Source organism: Mus caroli, chromosome 4 (assembly GCF_900094665.2).
Source record: "Mus caroli chromosome 4, CAROLI_EIJ_v1.1, whole genome shotgun sequence".
NCBI lineage: Eukaryota > Metazoa > Chordata > Mammalia > Rodentia > Muridae > Mus > Mus caroli.
Genome location: NC_034573.1, coordinates 57,700,744 through 57,718,429, shown reverse-complemented (window position 1 = coordinate 57,718,429; position 17,686 = coordinate 57,700,744). Strand labels below are relative to the sequence as shown.

At 46.4% G+C, this 17,686-nt stretch overlaps 1 protein-coding gene across 6 annotated transcripts in view; it reads right to left on the bottom strand.

Annotated features, from left to right (window-relative positions):
• Positions 1 to 14,399: 14,399 nt before the first annotated feature.
• Positions 14,400 to 17,686, bottom strand: part of Tmem268 (transmembrane protein 268) — a 26,748-nt gene continuing 23,461 nt past the window's right edge. For all 6 annotated transcript variants that reach the window (XM_029476256.1, XM_021160522.2, XM_029476254.1 and 3 more), the window contains one exon: positions 14,400 to 16,985. In XM_029476256.1, coding sequence (XP_029332116.1) covers positions 16,806 to 16,985 — 180 coding nt within the window. In that variant the 3' untranslated portion in view covers positions 14,400 to 16,805. The remainder of the gene's footprint in view (positions 16,986 to 17,686) is intronic.

Here is a 17,686-nt window from a genome sequence, read left to right as displayed (position 1 = left end):
GCCCTCAGAGTGGAGGAACTAGACAGTTGAACTTGCTTCAGGAGGTCATAGGAAGCCAAAGAGGCTTGCCAGTGGGTGTGGGTGGGCGGGGACCAGTGTGACCCCACCGCTTAAACAACAATGGGCTTCTGGGAGTTGAAGCCTCACAGCCAGGTACCCAATACCTTTTCCTCTTTCCAACACCACCAAAGCATGGCGTCCAAAATCTTCTGTTGCTGTTACAAGGCCAATGATACAACTAACAACAATGCCAGCCACCCCTCTACAACAGTGGCCCAACAGAATCAACCTGTGTGGGGCAGTTGCTTCATGCCACCAAACAGAAGAACTCCTCAGGTTGAAGAAGCTCCAAAAATCCCCCGGGGTAAATCTCATAATTGAAAACAGTAGGCATTAGGACCAGCTCCCAACCAGGCTCTACCTGTCCTGGAACATGTAACCATGACACTCCACTAAGAGGACCGTGACAACCGGTCATGTAGCAAAAATAACCCTTGAGTTCTCCATGCTAATGAGGTGTCTAGATAGGCTTCAAGTATTTAGCCAACGAGCTTCCCTTCCTAGGCATCCCTTCCTGCAAAAGGTATTTAATCCCTGGTTCACCCATAGTTACTCACATTCGACGTGAGTAAAACAGTTTGGATAAGCAAGGGCTGTGTCCTTCATCAAGGATCACTACAGGGGAGGCCTTCATTGTAGAGAGCTGCACCTAAAGCTCCCAAAGGCCCTCTGTACTTGTGGCACTCAATTGGAACCATCCTAGGCTCAGCCTTCCCTCTCATCCTGGGCTCAGCCATCCCCTTCCTGCCTGGCACATAGGGGAAGCATGGGTCTGTGGACCTTGTTCCTACCTCCTCATGGTCCCCAGCAGTGTCTGGGTACACAGGAGACTGATAACTATAGCATCTGTCTTGAACCCTCTGTTTCTCACCCAGGAGAACTCGAGCTAAGATCCATATCTTGAACTGCATTTTGCCTTCCTTAAAGGCATGCCAGTAGCACTCTGGCATCCCATGGCCTCGAGACAGACATGCAGCCTGGCAGCCAGCAGTCCTTCAGGAGTAGGTCCACATATAGGCACCCGTCAGTTACTTCTGGGGAACTCAGTCTACCTAGACACTTCTTGCTAGGACACTTTCTTTGAGACTTTGTGGGTATAGGAGGGGATTAGTTACCCAACCCTGTAACTAAACGATCTATGGACTAAAGTAGATGTTTGATATTAGTTATTGGATCTTCTTAGTAAAGATCCCTGGCTACCATCCTACTGAAAAGTTTGAAATCTGATACTTTGGGAGCCTGAGTGTGATGCTCACAGCCCTCCTTCTCTACAAAATCGAAATGACATCTACTGTACAGGCTATTGGAAGGGAAATTGAGACATACGAGCATCTAAACTATGGTCTGTAAAAGTATCTTTTACTCTCCTGATACAACTGTCATCTTGGCGGCGTACTGCCTCTGTCCACTAATCTAGGCCTAGTCCTGCACGCATCTAGCTTCCATACAATCTTACCTAGGCCTAGAATGTTTTCAGCCTCTGAGACTTAATGATGAATAAGCTCACCCTATCTACCTTTTTCTGAACTCTGGCTGGATGGTCAACTCAGCTGTTCTAGCTCAAAATTCCTCTCCATGTGAACTGATTCAAACTGGCTTCTTCCAGCCTCTGACTACATTGCTCTGCTTGGCTTCATATTAACTTTGGCAGTATGTTCTGGTCTTCTGGCTCCTTCTCATCCTCTAGCACATTCTGTCTTCATCTGTGTCTGGCTTGTTCTTTCTCCACAACCTGACTCTGTACAATTGTCCTGGTAAAACTACTTCCCCAATATCTATCTCTCTCTCTCTCTCTCCCTCCACTGTTCTTTCTTAAGTAGCCCCTCTTTTCTCTTTGTTCTCATGAGACTTGGACATATTCAATTCTGTCAAATCTTTCTCTGATTTGTCACTTAGTCTGCCACTCAATTAGACATCACTTTCAAACATGGGTGCTTCCTCCTATAAATGAACTTTGCCTTCATTGTTTGGGATTAAAGATGTACACTAAAGGTGTGCCTGTGTTCCAGCCAGAGGGATAAAAGGATTAAAGATTGCTGGATTAAAATCCCTCTACAGTGGACCAAACAAAGATGGCACTCAACAAACTATTTGTGGATGTGCATACATATTAGTCAAATCAGTTAGTTTCAAGATTTGGGCCATAAAACATGGCAGAAACAAATTCCTCAAACTCGGTGGAAAAAGGTCCTAATACTTTTAATTGTTCATAAACGGCAAAAGCAAATACATGGTAAAATGGGCCCGTGTTCATTCGTTCACACAAACATTCTCTCACTAACTTTTCCAGTCTGGCAGGTGTATCCTCAACTCCCGACAGCAGGCAGATAAGGTGTGACTTGATGTTCCTGGTTTTGGATCCACTGGAGTTGAGCTGCAGCGTGCAGGCTTTGCTTCCACGTGGGGTCCATGCAGACTTATTTCACAACCCGAAGTTTCTCCGCTGGGCTCTTGGGAGTTGAGTGATTTTGCCATGCCAGACCTGAGTTTTTAAGCTAAATTCAGCCAATTACAACTAGGGCATTCCACACATCATTTCATGCACTTTATCACTTGGACTCTTTATCACTTGGACTCACACTGGTCTCTCTATGCCCTGGTTCTCATAGTTACCTAAGGCCACGGGCAGATCCATGGCATTGCCCTGCCATGGACTCAGGGCAGTGGGCGTACATTCTTTATCATCCTTGTCCACTAATTCTACCACCCATTATCTGCAGCTGTGGGAAGCACAGCTATGGTGGCCCCTCTACTGGCAATTTCCACAGCTTCGGGAAAAATGCCCTCAGAGGCTATGTGTTCATTACAGTTAGGTTACACTGTAGTAACAAACCATCAAGCCTCAAGTGTTTCACACAATTTGGGTTCATTCTTAACTCAAACAAGCAAATTTTAGTGTTTTTGTTTGAGAAGTTGTTTTATTTGAGATAGGGTCTCATGTAGCCTAGGCTGGCCTCAGATTCACTATTTAGTTGAGGCTTGACTCTATTAGTGTGCTTTCTATTATTGTGATAAAGACCATGGCAAAAGCAAGTTGGAGAGGAAAAGGTTTAGCTCAGCTCCCCTCTTACAGTCCATCATTCAGGAAGGGCAGGGCAGGAACCCAAGGCAGGAACCTAGAGACAGGAACTGAAGCTGAGGCCATGGAGGAGTGCTGCTCATTGGCTTGCTCTCCATGGCTTGCTCAGCCTGCTTTCTTATACCATCCTGGACCACTTGCCCAGCTGTGGCAGTGCCTACAGTGCCACAGGTTGGGTTCTCCCATATCAATTAGTAACCAAGAAAATGTCCTACAGATTTGCTGATAGGCCAATCTTTTGGAGGCGTTTCTTCAATTAAGATTCCCTCTTTCCAAATAACTGTAGCTGGTGTCGAGTTGACAGAAGCTAACCAACAAGATCACCTTGAACTTCTGATGCCCCTGCCTTCATTTTCATGTGTTAAGATTACAGATATGCACCATCACATCCATTTAATTCAGTGTTGGTGACTGAACCCAGGTCTTCCTGCACACTAGACAAGCACTCTACTAACTAAGCTATGTCTCCAGCCCTGTTTTTTAGAGCCATGAACCATCAGGTAGGATATGACTAGACTTTTTATCTGTAATAAAAGCTCTATCCCAGCTGTTTTCTTCTCCATTCTTTCAGATATGAACATAAATGCTCATCAAAGGGCTATTCAAAGGAGATACTCATTCATCTCCCCAGAACACTGTTCGCTATTTAGCCTTCGGAGACCCTGAGGGTTCTAGAGGCAGCAGACCAGGATATCTGAGCTGCACAGCTGCTGGAGGGTCTCCATGAGGATGAAGAAGGCAGTGGACAGGAGTCATGAAGACCGATTCCGAAACTCCACCACAAGGAGGGAAGAGGTCTGAGCCATCCCTGTGCCACCAAGCGTGAGTCACACCAGCTCCTGACAGCCAGGGAGGGAGTGCTGCCTGCAATTAAAGTCCTTGTTTGCATCAGAGTATGTGTCTCTCCTCTTTGCCCACTTCTCAGCCTACTTCTTAGAGGCCCATAGATGTGGAATAAGTTCAACCTGTCATCTCTTCTAAGAGAGATAGTTTTACTATTCTACAACATTTAAGTTCCTCTTAAGAACCCAGGAGAGCAATGTAGTTGGGCAGGGCTATACAGATGGATACCACCGTTAACATCTCAAGCCAGCGGGCATGATTCTGCTCACATACTGTGAGACCCAGCTATGCTCAAGACCACATTGAACAGTAGTGCTGATCATGGAGAGCCCTGTCATCGGCTGCCCCAGCACTGCACAGTGCATCTGGGCTAGAACACTGTCAAATGCAGGAGAGACCCCCAAGTGGCTTCCATCTCAAACAGAAGCCTAGCACTCTGACACAATAGGGTAACTCTGGAAGCACAGGAAGAAAAACCATTTCAGTCCTGACTTCGGGACTCAGTGGAGGCTTCTCAGAGGAGTCAATACTTGAAGTCTCTGAACGTTGAAAGGGAACTGGGCAATCCAAGAAGAAGGAACAAAATCAGAAACAGGGGAGGTTGCAAGGGTCACAGGCTTCAAAGTCTGTACTGACTCAAGGAAAAGTCTGCACCGGGGTGTGGTGACAGGAGAAATAGCCAGGCAACAAAAGCTTTCTGTCCAAGAATGCCCGGAAGGTGATGAGGGGCCACAACTGCGGAGTGGCACAGCCAGGTGGATGGTTTTTACACTACTGAGTCACTCTGTCCCTTCAGTCTTTTGTGATAGTATATCATAAAGGGGGGGTGTATATGCAACAGGAACATGCGGCCTGCTCACAATCCTCAGGTTGGAAGTGTGAGATTAGGCACCACCAGACACAGTGGCTGATGGGGGTGCGCTTCGTTATACTAGGCTCCTTCTTACTGTGTCACATGGTAGAAGGGGCAGGAGTCTCAAGCTTTTATAATCCTAATCCCTTCTCAAAGGGCCCCCAACTCCCATGTCACTAACAGAGTTAGGACTTCAACACGAAGCTTGGCGAATGCCCAGCAGATGACGACAAGATGAATAGGAAGTCAGCACCCTGTATTTGCACACCCTGCTCCTGTCCCATTTTGAGAGGCAGATAAAGGGATGCGATGTTTGTGTCACACAACTGTGTTCACACCTACGCTGAAAATTGTATTGAGTTTCTCGATGCTGTAACAAAGCATCTGACATGGGCAACAGAAAGAGGTTATCTCGACATAATAGCCCACATCACACCAGCACCGGGATGAGGCAGCTAGTGACTCTACAGTCACAGGATGGGGGTGGGGTGATGGATGGGACTTTCCTCACTTCCTTTTTACCTTTGTATTTAGTCTACGACCCCAGGCCCTGGGATGCTGCTGCTCACCTTCAGGGTGGGTCTTCCCTCCTTATTTGAACAGGCCTGAGGTGTGGTTCCCTGGTGTCTCTAAATCCGCCAAATTGTGGGTAAAGATTAACAATCACGGGAAGCCAGTCTACAGTGTGAACGGTAGGTTTGAGTGACATCATGCAAACAACATGGAAAGCCCCGCTACAGCTTCCCCTGTGCTGGGAACCCCTCTAAGTGCTCTATGAATAGCAGTTCAATCAGTACACTAAGCCAACAAGGTAAACAAACTACCCAGGTTTACATCCTAGAAAACTGTCCTAGAGGGAGTAAATTATAGCTTAAAGTTTGCTAATAGGAAGTGCCAGGCTGAGACTCAGACTCAGGGAGCCTGACTCTAGGGTCCACGCTCTTAATCCCCTCTGGTCACGCTGCCCCTCATCAATGAGAGGATAGCATCCAGACATTGTTCTTGTCCCCAGACTAACTGTTCATTGCCTGCTTTCAAAATCAGGGCTGAGGATTTTTAACAATTTTTTGTTGGCAGCTGGTGCAATGAACTTTGCTTTGTCAACAGCTGAAGCTAAAGATATGGAAGGAACTCTGTGGGTTCTTGCAGCTTCTCTGGCTTTCAGTGCCCTTCATCTTAGATGACATATTAGGTCAGGGTTTGGCAGCAAATGGGGACTGGAGACACTGAGCAACCATTTCTCCTTGTGACCCTTACAAATGGAGTTCCTCCGGTAAAAAATCTTCCTGTAGTTGTACCCAAGAAGGCATGTTTCTAAAGCATCCTGCCAATAAATTTCTCTATCACAACTCTGGCTCTGGCTCCCAATCCTAGGTTTGTGATCTGGCGATCACTCCTAGGTGGGGCCCGGGTGGGGCCCCCCCTCCACATATTCACAGAGCTTTCTAGCACTACTCCCTCCTTACTGCCATCTCTTACCAGCACTGACAGTTATTAATACTACAAGACCCCACATTCAAACTACTGTGGTATTAGACCTAACTAATACAGAAATAAATCCAAAGGCTGCCCAAACAGGTGGGGAAACCTCGCAGGTATGATCTGGGATGACAGCAGCATATGAGGCTGGAGAAGTAGCCCAGGTCACAAGGTTTCTTGGGTACAGATGACCCATTCTAACTCAGACCACATGGGAAGGAAAAATAGAGAGAGGTTCACATAGTGTTGGGGGTCAAGTTGGCAAGACATTATTTAATTCTGGGATATAAAGGTAGGGGAGAAAGAGAAATGGCAAAATGTGAGAGCCAGGAATGGTGGGTGTGGGCTTATAATCCCAGTATTCCTGACACAGGAGAGAAGCAATTTAAAAACCAGTTTAGGGTATGTAGCAACACTTTATCCAAAACAAGCAGGGATGTAGGGAATATTTAGAAGACATACCAGGGAATGGAAGCCCATGGGTGCATGGCCTGTGGGGGAGCTAGCAGTTGACTATGATATATAGTCCACTCCCCTGGGCCTCAGTGAGAGCCAGCTTCCTCTTCCTCTACAGTTCTCATGATAGATGCCCTGGATTCACCAAACCAGTGGAAAGAGGCATTCTGTACTATTTTCCAGGCCAGTCTTCCTCCTTTCCCCAGCACACCGCAGACTCTGTCAACTTGCTTCCTGCTTCAGTCAGTAGGTGCTCTGAACATCAAAGAAACTTGTTTCTTTAATTGAGACGCCCCTCCACAGAAGGCTTGTGAAAAGGCGCTCATGTTGTGACTCTGTCAAGGGGCCCTTAGAGTGAATGCTATGTATTTTTTGGATTTTCAAATAACAGTAAAAAGATCCATCGAAGCCAGAGAAGCCTGGTTTATCTGATTATGGGAAAGCAGCCTAAACTTGACCGAACCGCCTCACTCAGCTCTGTGCAAAGCTGTTGGGGGTTTTGTACATCTGTTTAAAGAGATCAGAGAGTTGCTCCCATTGCAGCCCCTGCCAGACCCTAAGTAGAATACACTCAACTGCAAAGTTTAGCAGAACTTTCCACACATACACACAGAGTAGGTGATGTAAATGACGATGACTGGTGGAGTTCTGGCTTTCAATACACACACACACACACACACACACACACACACACACACGCTTTCATCTAAAATTCCTGAAGGGCTGGAACCCAGGTGAAATAGAACAGTTCATATAAAAACACAAGACTAGAATCCAGCGTGATGTCCAGCTCAGTTGTCAACTTGACTATATCTGGAATGAACCACAATCCAGAAATTGGGGGGAGGGGGTACAGCTGTGAAACAGATCTTGAGGCAGAAAGACAGCATGCTTTTGGTCTGGATCTTGAGGCTGGAAGACACAAGCCTTGGTTCCAGATCCTGAGGTGGGATGATACTTCTAATGTGGATAGACACATGCCTTCAGTCCAAATCCTGAGGCACGCCTTCAATCTGGGCCATCTCTTCTGCTGGAGGCCTAGTTACAAACAACGGGAGAAGGAGGGGGTTGCTCCTTCTTCACCTGCTTGCCCTCACTTGGCCAGCACATCCATTCCTTCACTAGCATTGGAGCCTACGTCTTTAGGATTCCAGCTTACACAGAGGACCAGCTGAGACACCCAGCTTTGTGAGACTGAGCAACTACTAGAATCTTGGATTTCCCATTCATAGCTGCTCATTGCTAGACTGCAGCCTGTAAGTCATTGCAACAAATTCCATATATATGCAATTTCTCATATATATAATATATAGTGTAACATAATTATAATGAATATATATGCAATATATACTATATATGTATATACATATATAAAATATATGATATGTGTGTATATATACATATATATACACACAACTACAACAAAGAAAAGAAACATGAAATAAAAGCAAAGAATTCTTTACTTAACAAAAATATCTTCAAGAAAAAAGTTGAGACAGTTCAGCAAATACTGAAAATGTCACTGTAAGATTTGTACTGAAAGAAGGCTATTCCAGGGAATTCTCAATATGCTGCTAAACACTGCTCTACACTAACATAAGGTCTAAGGTTAGTCCCAGGAGGAAAAAGAGACACAGAAACAAGCATAGGAATATAAAAACAGTAACTTTCAAAGGTGATAAAAGCAATAAAAAGAACATGGTTAAATCTAAATGAATAATACCTGCTGTGCTCTCGAATACAGAGAACTGTGCCCTGGCAAGAACAGTCTCACAGACAGAGTGAAGGGCAGCGTGGGCTTTGGTTGCCCAGGGAACAGTGCCGATGCTCACATGCCAAACCTCAGTCAACCAGGGATACTGTTGACATCAGATGACCACTAAAAGAATGGCTCTCAGAGGGCTCTAAAATGATAATTACCAAAATAAACAAAACTGGGGTAGGGGGTGACTGACTGATCTCAGGAAAGGCAAACCAACTGAAAACTAAAAGATGGTACATTTTAGCCAGGCACTGTGGAATAAGACTGGAATCCCAGTATGCAGGAAACTGAGGCAGGAGGATTGCAAGTTTGAGGCCAGCCTGGGCAATGCTATGAGATCTTGTGTGAGGATTAATCTTCATTGTCAGCTTGACCAGATTCACCCAGAAGGCACACCTCTGGGTGTGTCCATTGGGCCTTTTCCAGGAAGGGTTAACCAAGGAGGGACGCTTCACCCTGAACATGGGTGCCAGCAACACAGGGTCCCAAACAGGCAAAGGGAATGAATCTGGACAAGTGTCAGTATCCCCCTCTCTGCTTCCTGGGATGCTAAGACATGCAGAGTCCTAGTGACACACACCAGCCTCTGAGACGTCCCCACACACTCCCAGCCAGGAAGGACTGTACCTTTAAATTGTGAGCCAAAATAAGCCCCTCCCCTCCACCATCCAGCTGTCTCTGATGAGTGTCCTCTCACAGTGATAAGAAGAATGACTGAGGCAGTGTCTCAAAATTACACATAAAATGAATAAAACCAAAAGGATGCTTACACCAAATACTTCAAACGTGATGTAGTAAATCATTTTTTTTCCCTTTGAAAAATTCAGCTGTTATGCTCACAGCCTGCCTGTCTCCCAGGAGGTCTGTAGTAACCAGGGACACAGACAGGAGCCTAGGATGGCTGTCCTCTGAGAGGCCCTACCAGCAGCTGATTAAGACAAATGCAGATATTTGCAACCAACCATTGGACTAAAGTCAGGGACCCCTATGGAGAAATTAGAGGAAGGATTGAAGGAGATGAAGGAGAGGGTGACCCCATAGGAAGGCCAGCAATCTCAACTAACTCAGATCCCCAAAGTGATCCCAGAGCCACCAACCAGGCAGCATACACAGGCTGATCAGGCTGAACGGAGGAGGCCCTCAGCACATATATAGCAGAGGACTGCCTGGTCTGGCCTCAGTGAGAGAAGCTGTGCATAATACTTAAGACCCCAGGGAAAGGGGATGGGGGAGCACCCTCTCTGAGGCAAGGGAGAAGAGGAATGAGGTGAACTAGGAGGGGGGACTAGGAAGGGGGGCAATGACTGGAATATAAATAAATAATTAAATTTTTAAAAGGAAATGCAAAAGATCTAGAAAGTTCAGCGCAATTTTTGAAAAATAAAGTTGGAAGACCCACACTTGCTGATTTCCAAACTTATCACAAGGTCACAGTAAGCAACGCAGCGTGGTGCCAGCACACTGCTGAGGATGTAGAGGTAGAAAAGAACTGAGAGCTCATAAATAAACTTGTAGTCAAGGAAAAAAAAGTCAGCTATTACATATCCACAGTGGTGACACCTGAGATGTAAGAACGCAGGTACATTGAAACTGAAACTGTACTAAACAATTGCTAATTGAAACAAAGGGAAAATTTTTCAGTAAACCATGAGTAGAAAACCTACACCATTTGAGAAAATATAACAACACTTTATGCCATTGTTAGAAACCAGAAAATTCCCCAACAGGAAGCAAAATGAGGACGTTCCCTCCTCTTCAGCTTCATCCTGGGAACCCTCCTACCTAACTTGGTAAGAAAAGGAAATGAGAGGGACATAGATCAGGAAGACATAAATCCTTGTTTACAGATAGCCAGAATGTTGATGCAGAAAACCCCAAATAACCAACAGAGAAACTCCTAGAATGAAGAAATCCCTGTGGCAAGCTTGTACTAAGAGGCTGTAAGAACCACAAACTTCGGCGAGAATATTTCCAAGTACTTCACTGAGTAAAAGGACCAAGGCTCAAAGTAGATAAAGAACGACTAGGATTAAACAATATGAAAACAACCCTGTTTTAAGATGAGCCAACGCTCTTCACAGACGTTCCACCAAAAGACACGCACGTGGTAAATAAGCCCACAGATATATGCCTCAACATTGTGTCAGTGGAAAAATGGAAGTTAAAACAAGAAGCCAGAACACCACACCTGTCAGTATGGCCAAGACTTGGAAAGCCATGACACCCAATGCTGCCAGAGAAGCAGAACAAGAACTCTAAGCCACAGCTACCAGTAATGCAGGGTGGCTTAGAAAACCCACAACTCAGCTTAACCGCTTCTTACAAAACTAAGTATACTTTTAGTTCAAAACCCACCAACCAGCCGGGCAGTGGTGGCCCATGCTTTTAATCCTAGCACTCAGGAGGCAGGGACAGGCAAATCTCTGAGTTTGAGGCCAGCCTGATCTACAGAGAGAGCTCCAGGACAGCCAAGGATACAAAGAGAAACCTTGTCTCAAAAAACCAGATAGATAGATAGATAGATAGATAGATAGATAGATAGATAGATAGATAGATAGATAGATGATAGGTAGGTAGATGAACAGACGGATGAACAGACAGACAGATACAGACAGACACATAATTCTAACAACTATACTTCTTGGTAGGCAAAACGTAAAAAAGCTATGTGGATATTTCTAATAGCTTTTATTCATAATTATCAAAACTCATAAGCATCTAGGGTGTCCTTTAGTAAACAACTGGGTGGATGAGCTGTGGCATAGCCAGACAACAGAAAATAAATCAGCCTGGGTGTGGCCTATAATCCCAGCACTTGGGAGGCAGAGGCAGGTGGATCTCTGTGAGTTTGAGGCCAGCCTAGTCTATATAATGAGGCCATCCAGAATTACATGAGCCAGCCTTCTCTACTCCCCTGCCACTATTTTAAAATAATAGTTTAAACTTTTGACATATAATCCACATACTGTAGGACTCACCATTTTGAAATGACCCATTATATGAACATAAAGCGGCCACGCCCCATTCTCCATCTCAGCCTCTGACAACCACGAATGCACTTCCTGTCTTTGGATTTCCCCATGCTGGATGTCTCTGTCTGGAATAATGCAGTGAACGGTATTTTTGTTGTGTAGCATATTTGCAGGGTTTAGCCATGTTGTAATATGCATCACCTTTGTTTCTTTGATGGCACAGTAGTATTCCACATATGCCTAATGCCACATTTTGTCTCTTTGCCTCCTGGGTTGCTTTACTCTAGCTACTAAGAGTAGTGCTGTTGTAAATAGTCTTATACACTATTTTTTATAGATAGGTATTTCCTAATAGCCTATGTCTTAGACAGGGGTTTTTTTTTTAATTAGGTATTTTCTTCATTTACATTTCCAATGCTATCCCAAAAGTCCCCCAAACCCTCCCCCCCCCACTTCCCTACCCACCTACTCCCACTTCTTGGCCCTGGAGTTCCCCTGTACTGAGCATATAAAGTTTGCAAGACCAAGGGGCCTCTCTTCCCAATGATGGCCGACTAGGCCATCTTCTGCTACATGTGCAGCCAGAGACATGAACTCCAGGGGTACTGGTTAGTTCATATTATTGTTCCACCTATAGGGTTGCAGATCCCTTTAGCTCCTTGGGTACTTTCTCTAGCTTTCTCCATTGGAGGCCCTGTGTTCCATCCAATAGCTGACTGTGAGCATCCACTTCTGTATTTGCCAGGCACCAGCATAGCCTCACAAAAGACAGCTATATCTTGCTGGAGTATGCAATGGTGTCAGCGTTTGGAGGCTGATTATGGGATGGATCCCTGGGTGTGGCAGTCTCTAAATGGCCCATCCTTTTGTTAGACGGGTTTCTATTCCTGCACAAACATCATAACCAAGAAGCCAATTGGGGAGGAAAGGGTTTATTCAGCTTACACTTCCATACTGTTGTTCATCACCAAGGAAGTCAGGACTAGAACTCAAGCAGGTCAGGAAGCAGGAGCTGATGTAGAGGCCATGGAGGGATGTTCTTTACTGGCTTGCTTCCCCTGGCTTGCTCAGCCTGCTCTCTTATAGAACCCAAGACTACCAGCCCAGAGATGGTCCGACCCACAAGGGGCCTTTCCCCCTTGATCACTAATTGAGAAAATGCCTTACGGTTGGATCTCATGGAGGCATTTCCTCAACTGAAGCTCCTTTCTCTGTGATAACTCCAGCTGTGTCAAGTTGACACAAAACTAGCCAGTACAGCCTATATTTGATATTTATTTCTATCAAGTTTTGCATTTTTCAAAGGCTTAATTTTTATTTACCTGTGTGTGTTTGTATATATGCCACATGTGTGCAGGGACCTGAAGTAGTCAAAAGAGGGTGCTGGATTCCTTGGGGTGAGAGTAAGAAGCAGTTGTGAGTCTTGTGAGTCACCTGCTATGGGTGCAGGAACCATACTGGAGTGCTCTGGAAGCCAGGGGACGCTCTCAGGTTTCTGTCTTGCTGCTTATATAAATTTAACATTGTTGCAGTTCCTCCCTTTTCCCCTGTGAAATAGCACCCTTTATTTCTCCAAAGCTTTTGCCTTTATTTTGGTAGATGACATTTCCATAGCCGTTTTAGGTTCAAGGCTAATGGAGTGGACATGGGTGATTTCCTTAGCACCCTGTGCTTCCGCTGAGCAGCATGACCTGGGGACCAGAGTTTGAATCCCCAGCATCCAAGATGTCTTTTCTTTCTTTTTTTTTTCCTTTTTGTTTGTTTTTCATGTGGATGGGTGTTTTGTCTGTATGTATTTCTGTGCCCCGCTTGCATACCTGGTGCCCATGGAGGCCAGACAAGGCTTTCAGATCCTCTGTCTGGAACTGGGGTTACAGATAGTTGTTAGCCCAGCACCCATGTTTAAAAAGCTAGGCATAGCACAATAGGGGGAACAGGATTATTGGGGCTTGCTGGATGCCTGTCAAGCTCTAAGCTCTGTGAGAGACCCAGTCTCAAGGGAATGACAAAGCAGGATACTTGATGTCCCCCTCTGACTTTGACACTCATGTGCACAGGCATATGCACCACATCACTCACACACACACAATGTTGTCAGCAGTCAAGAGAGGTGGGATTGCAGCTTGGGTGGGAGGGTACTTGCCTAGTGTGTAGAAGACCCAGCGTTCCACCCCAGCACTGCTCATCCAGATAACCTTGGCATTTGGAAGGTTGTGGCATGAGTAGGAATTCAAGGTCATCCTGAGCTACACAGAGAATATGAGACCACCTCTCTGCTAAATGAGACCCTAACCTTAATGTATATGTGTATATATATATATATATATATATATATATATATATATATATTCACATACACACACACACAGTATATGTGTATGTGTATGTATACACACACACAAACACTAAATGCAAAATCTACAAGTCATGGCCAGAGTTTTCCGCCACTGGCAGAACAAACTAACCAAAACTCATTAATGACAGACTTAAACAACCTGTTAAAAACGTGCGTTTGTGTTCCTGTAGAAAAACCATCTGGCAGCTTCTGAGAGGAAGAGAGGCATCACTGAGGGCCAGGATGTGGCTCAGAGACAGAACATGCTCAGTGCTCTTCCATACAAGAGGCCTGACGTTGAGGGCCAACACCACAGAGATGAAATAAATCCTCTCGGGGGCTGACTCCTCAGAGGGACACACCAGGAGACAAACAGGCCTGGGACAATGGCTCCATCAGTCCCCTCATTACACAACTCTGTCCTGACTGATGAGGAACTGTGAGGCGCAGAGAAGGCTAGCATCTGACCCACGGTCACCAGCTTGCAAGGCTAGCATCTGACCCAAGGTCACCAGCTTGCTCCCAGCCTCCCTTCGCCACAACATGGTCCCTTACTGAGCTTGAGATTTGACAACTCTTTATTTGTATACACACCCCTGAGGTGCTGGAACAATTGAACATGAGACAAGAGTCAAACACATATGAGCACCTACTGTATACCAGACGGCAAGAATTTAGAAGAGGAACGGTGGCAGGTTGTCAAGTCCCTGCTCCAGCTCGTGACTTGGTGTTGCAAGCACTGGAGGTTGTTTCCATTCAGTCTGAAACATCTTCCAGGCACGAGTTCTCCTCCCTGGTGACTGGTGGGACAGAGACAAGATGGCAGGCAGGACTTGGCCTTGAACACTCCTACCTGCATGGCAGCAATGTGTCCTTGGCTCCTGCCTCTGATGGGTATCGAACCTTAAGACCTAGGAGTGAGCGCTGGGCTGTAGAGATGGTAAGAGCATGAACCACTCTTGCAGAGGACCTGAGTTTAATTCCCAGAACTCACGTGCACAGAGATAGGATTAAAAATAATATTTTTTAACATAAAAGCTGGATGGTTCAGCCTCCTGGCAACCTTGTGAAGCAGGTGAGACACGTGGATTTTACAAAGGGAGGAAACTGAGGCACACACAAAGAAATGTCCACCGTGGGCTCACTCCACAAGTCCCATCCAGCAGGCAGGGAGAATGTGGAAGGACCACACCCAGCCTCCACGAGCAAGCTGCTCCATCACTCATCAAACAGTTTTATTTCCCATCCCTACGCTCAAGAGTCCTGTGACCCAAGGACAAGCACGGGCTTCCCTGGATCAACTTCACAGTGACATTTCCCGTGGCCAAAAGACAGTGAACGACCCCACTGAGGAAGGCTTCCCTGGCACACGGCTGGGGGACGCTTCCATTCTGGACACAGAACACAAGAGCTAGGACTTGTCTCCCCCAGAAAAATCTCCTGAGTTGCGCAGTTCTGGTCCACTGCATCGCCCTATAAAGGAGTCAGTGGACACACTGAGAATCAATTTGTGCACTCAGCCATGGTCACTTACAGCCCCAGCCGGAGACTGCAGGTGGGCAGCAAGTATCCAGGTTACCAGCTCGGGCGGGTGCTCCCTCTGAAGGCTCCCACCAGGGACACCTCAGCTTGGGGTCCAGGGAGCACTTTGTGCACAGAAGTTAGGAATAACAAACAGCACAAGCAGCTGGAAATTACCAAAACCATCCAGCCCGTCGAGATGGGCAATCAGAGGGTGCACACACAAGTAAAGTGATGCAGCTCAAGGCCAGATCTCAGGTCCATGGTGACCTGGGTCTTATCACTCAACCATGTTTGCCAGAAGCATTTGCCAAAACCAGTGGAGCGGGTAAGGCAACCAATCCATGGGACTTTTCAGACTTTTTTCTTTTTTCTTAGCAAGTCCAGGTCATTCACAAAAGGAAGATGGGTACAATGTTGGGCCTTGAGGAGTTTACAGTCTTGACAGAAAAAGAGGTATGTACAGGAGAAACGTGGAATAACATAAAACATCCATAAGGGGACTTCAATGAGACAGAGAACAGCAGGAAGGATACAGAGACCGGGATTTTGAGGGAGGAATAAGAGTCCAACAGGAATGAATACATATGCCAGTTCAAGGAAGAGTTCCAACTTATAATGATGAGTTGTGGGGGACAAAAACCACAAAGGTTGGTTTTTGAGTAAGACCTTCACACCAGACCAGGGCTTTGGGCATAGGGCTGTGGACAGTCTTCAAACTTTGGGAAAGTCTCTGAGTTCTTCATACAAGCTCAGAGTGTCTGATCACACGTCATTCCAGAACAATGTTAGTGTCTGAAAACACCACTGCTGCTCAGCAGGACAGAAACACATCTCAAGCCAGCGTGTTGCCACCCAAAGACAGTCTGAGGCCAACGGGTCTTCTTTTCCAGCTCTGTGTTGACGGGCATCGGCTTTTTGTCTCCTCCTCTCCCCCGTCCTCCAACCCTGGTCCTCTATAACCTGAGTGCTAAGAGAAAACAATCCCAGACAGTACTGTAGCTCACAAGCTAGCTCACCCTGCCGAGAATCTTCCCTCCCGCTGGAAGCAGTTAGGATTGTGACATCGGCAGCCTGAGGCATGCTGAAAGAGCAGCATCCTCTCGGAGCCTCAGTCTCACCTTCTGACTCCAAGAGTCAGGGACTTGCCCTGCGGAGTCTGCTGCAGTTCCCTAGGGATTTTCAGGCAACAGAAAGGATCCTCCACGCAGGCCACAAGCCCAGGTAACTCCAGCTCGGCCACCGGATTCAACAAGGCCAGGCCAGCATATGATGCCAAGAAGGCATCTGGTGTGCACTTGATGATCCCAAGGCCTACATGACTGAGACTCGCTAAAGTGTTCCCAAATGCTGACCTCATCTGAGCTCGCTGTTTGCCATGCTGGGCTCCTGACTCCTTCCCCACTTCTCAGTCTTGGAGGAAGAGGAACATCTTCATCCCTAGGTCACCTAGCCAGGAACGGGCAACACCCTGTGCCCAGAACGTGTACTTCTATGAGCTGGCATGGGCATGGGATCCTTGCAGAGTCCATGTGTCGTGTTCCCATTGACTGAGGGAGCCGAGAGGTCACCAGGAGCCGGGTGTAGTAGCCACCAAACACTGCCAGTAGCTGCCGGGCCATCTCCTGCAAGGAGGAGGGGGTGGGATGGGGGGAGGAGAGCAGCATGAGCCCTGCAGGCAGACCTGAGGGTAATAGAGCTTAGGCACGTGAGAAGCCCAAACCATCATCCTACCCTAGGCCCAGGAAGTAGGCTCAATAGAAATAACAAGCCTGGGGTTCTTAGAAGATGCAGCCTGAAACTCATTGGCTAGGAGCTGTTGTAGCCTGGGTGCCATCATCCCCAAGGGGCCTCACTAACAAGGCACACAAGGACTAAGGGTTCTGCTCAGAAGCAAAGCCTGCACTTAGCATGCCTGGTGCCCTCAGTTCCATCCCAAACACCGGGAATGTTAGTACCCATCATACCCCCCCAAGGCCATGAGTCTGTAAGATCCATGAGGTCAGACTGACTCCCTTAGAGAAAAATCACAAATTGGGGCCAGATAGGGAAAAGTGTCCCATGATGGGAGACCTTCAGTTCATACATGGTGCCTGATATCTCTCTACCAGACATATTGAACCTGATATGTCTCTACCAGACATAAGTCTGCTTATGAAAACTGGTTTACCACAAATATATATATATATATATATATATATATATATATATATATATATATTGCACATAATGGAAGTGTGGTCCCAGGTTCTGGCGAAGGCAGAGGGAAGTCGGTGTGAAGTGAGTGTGGGTCCAGTAGAGGAAGCATGCAGAAGACGGATGGTGA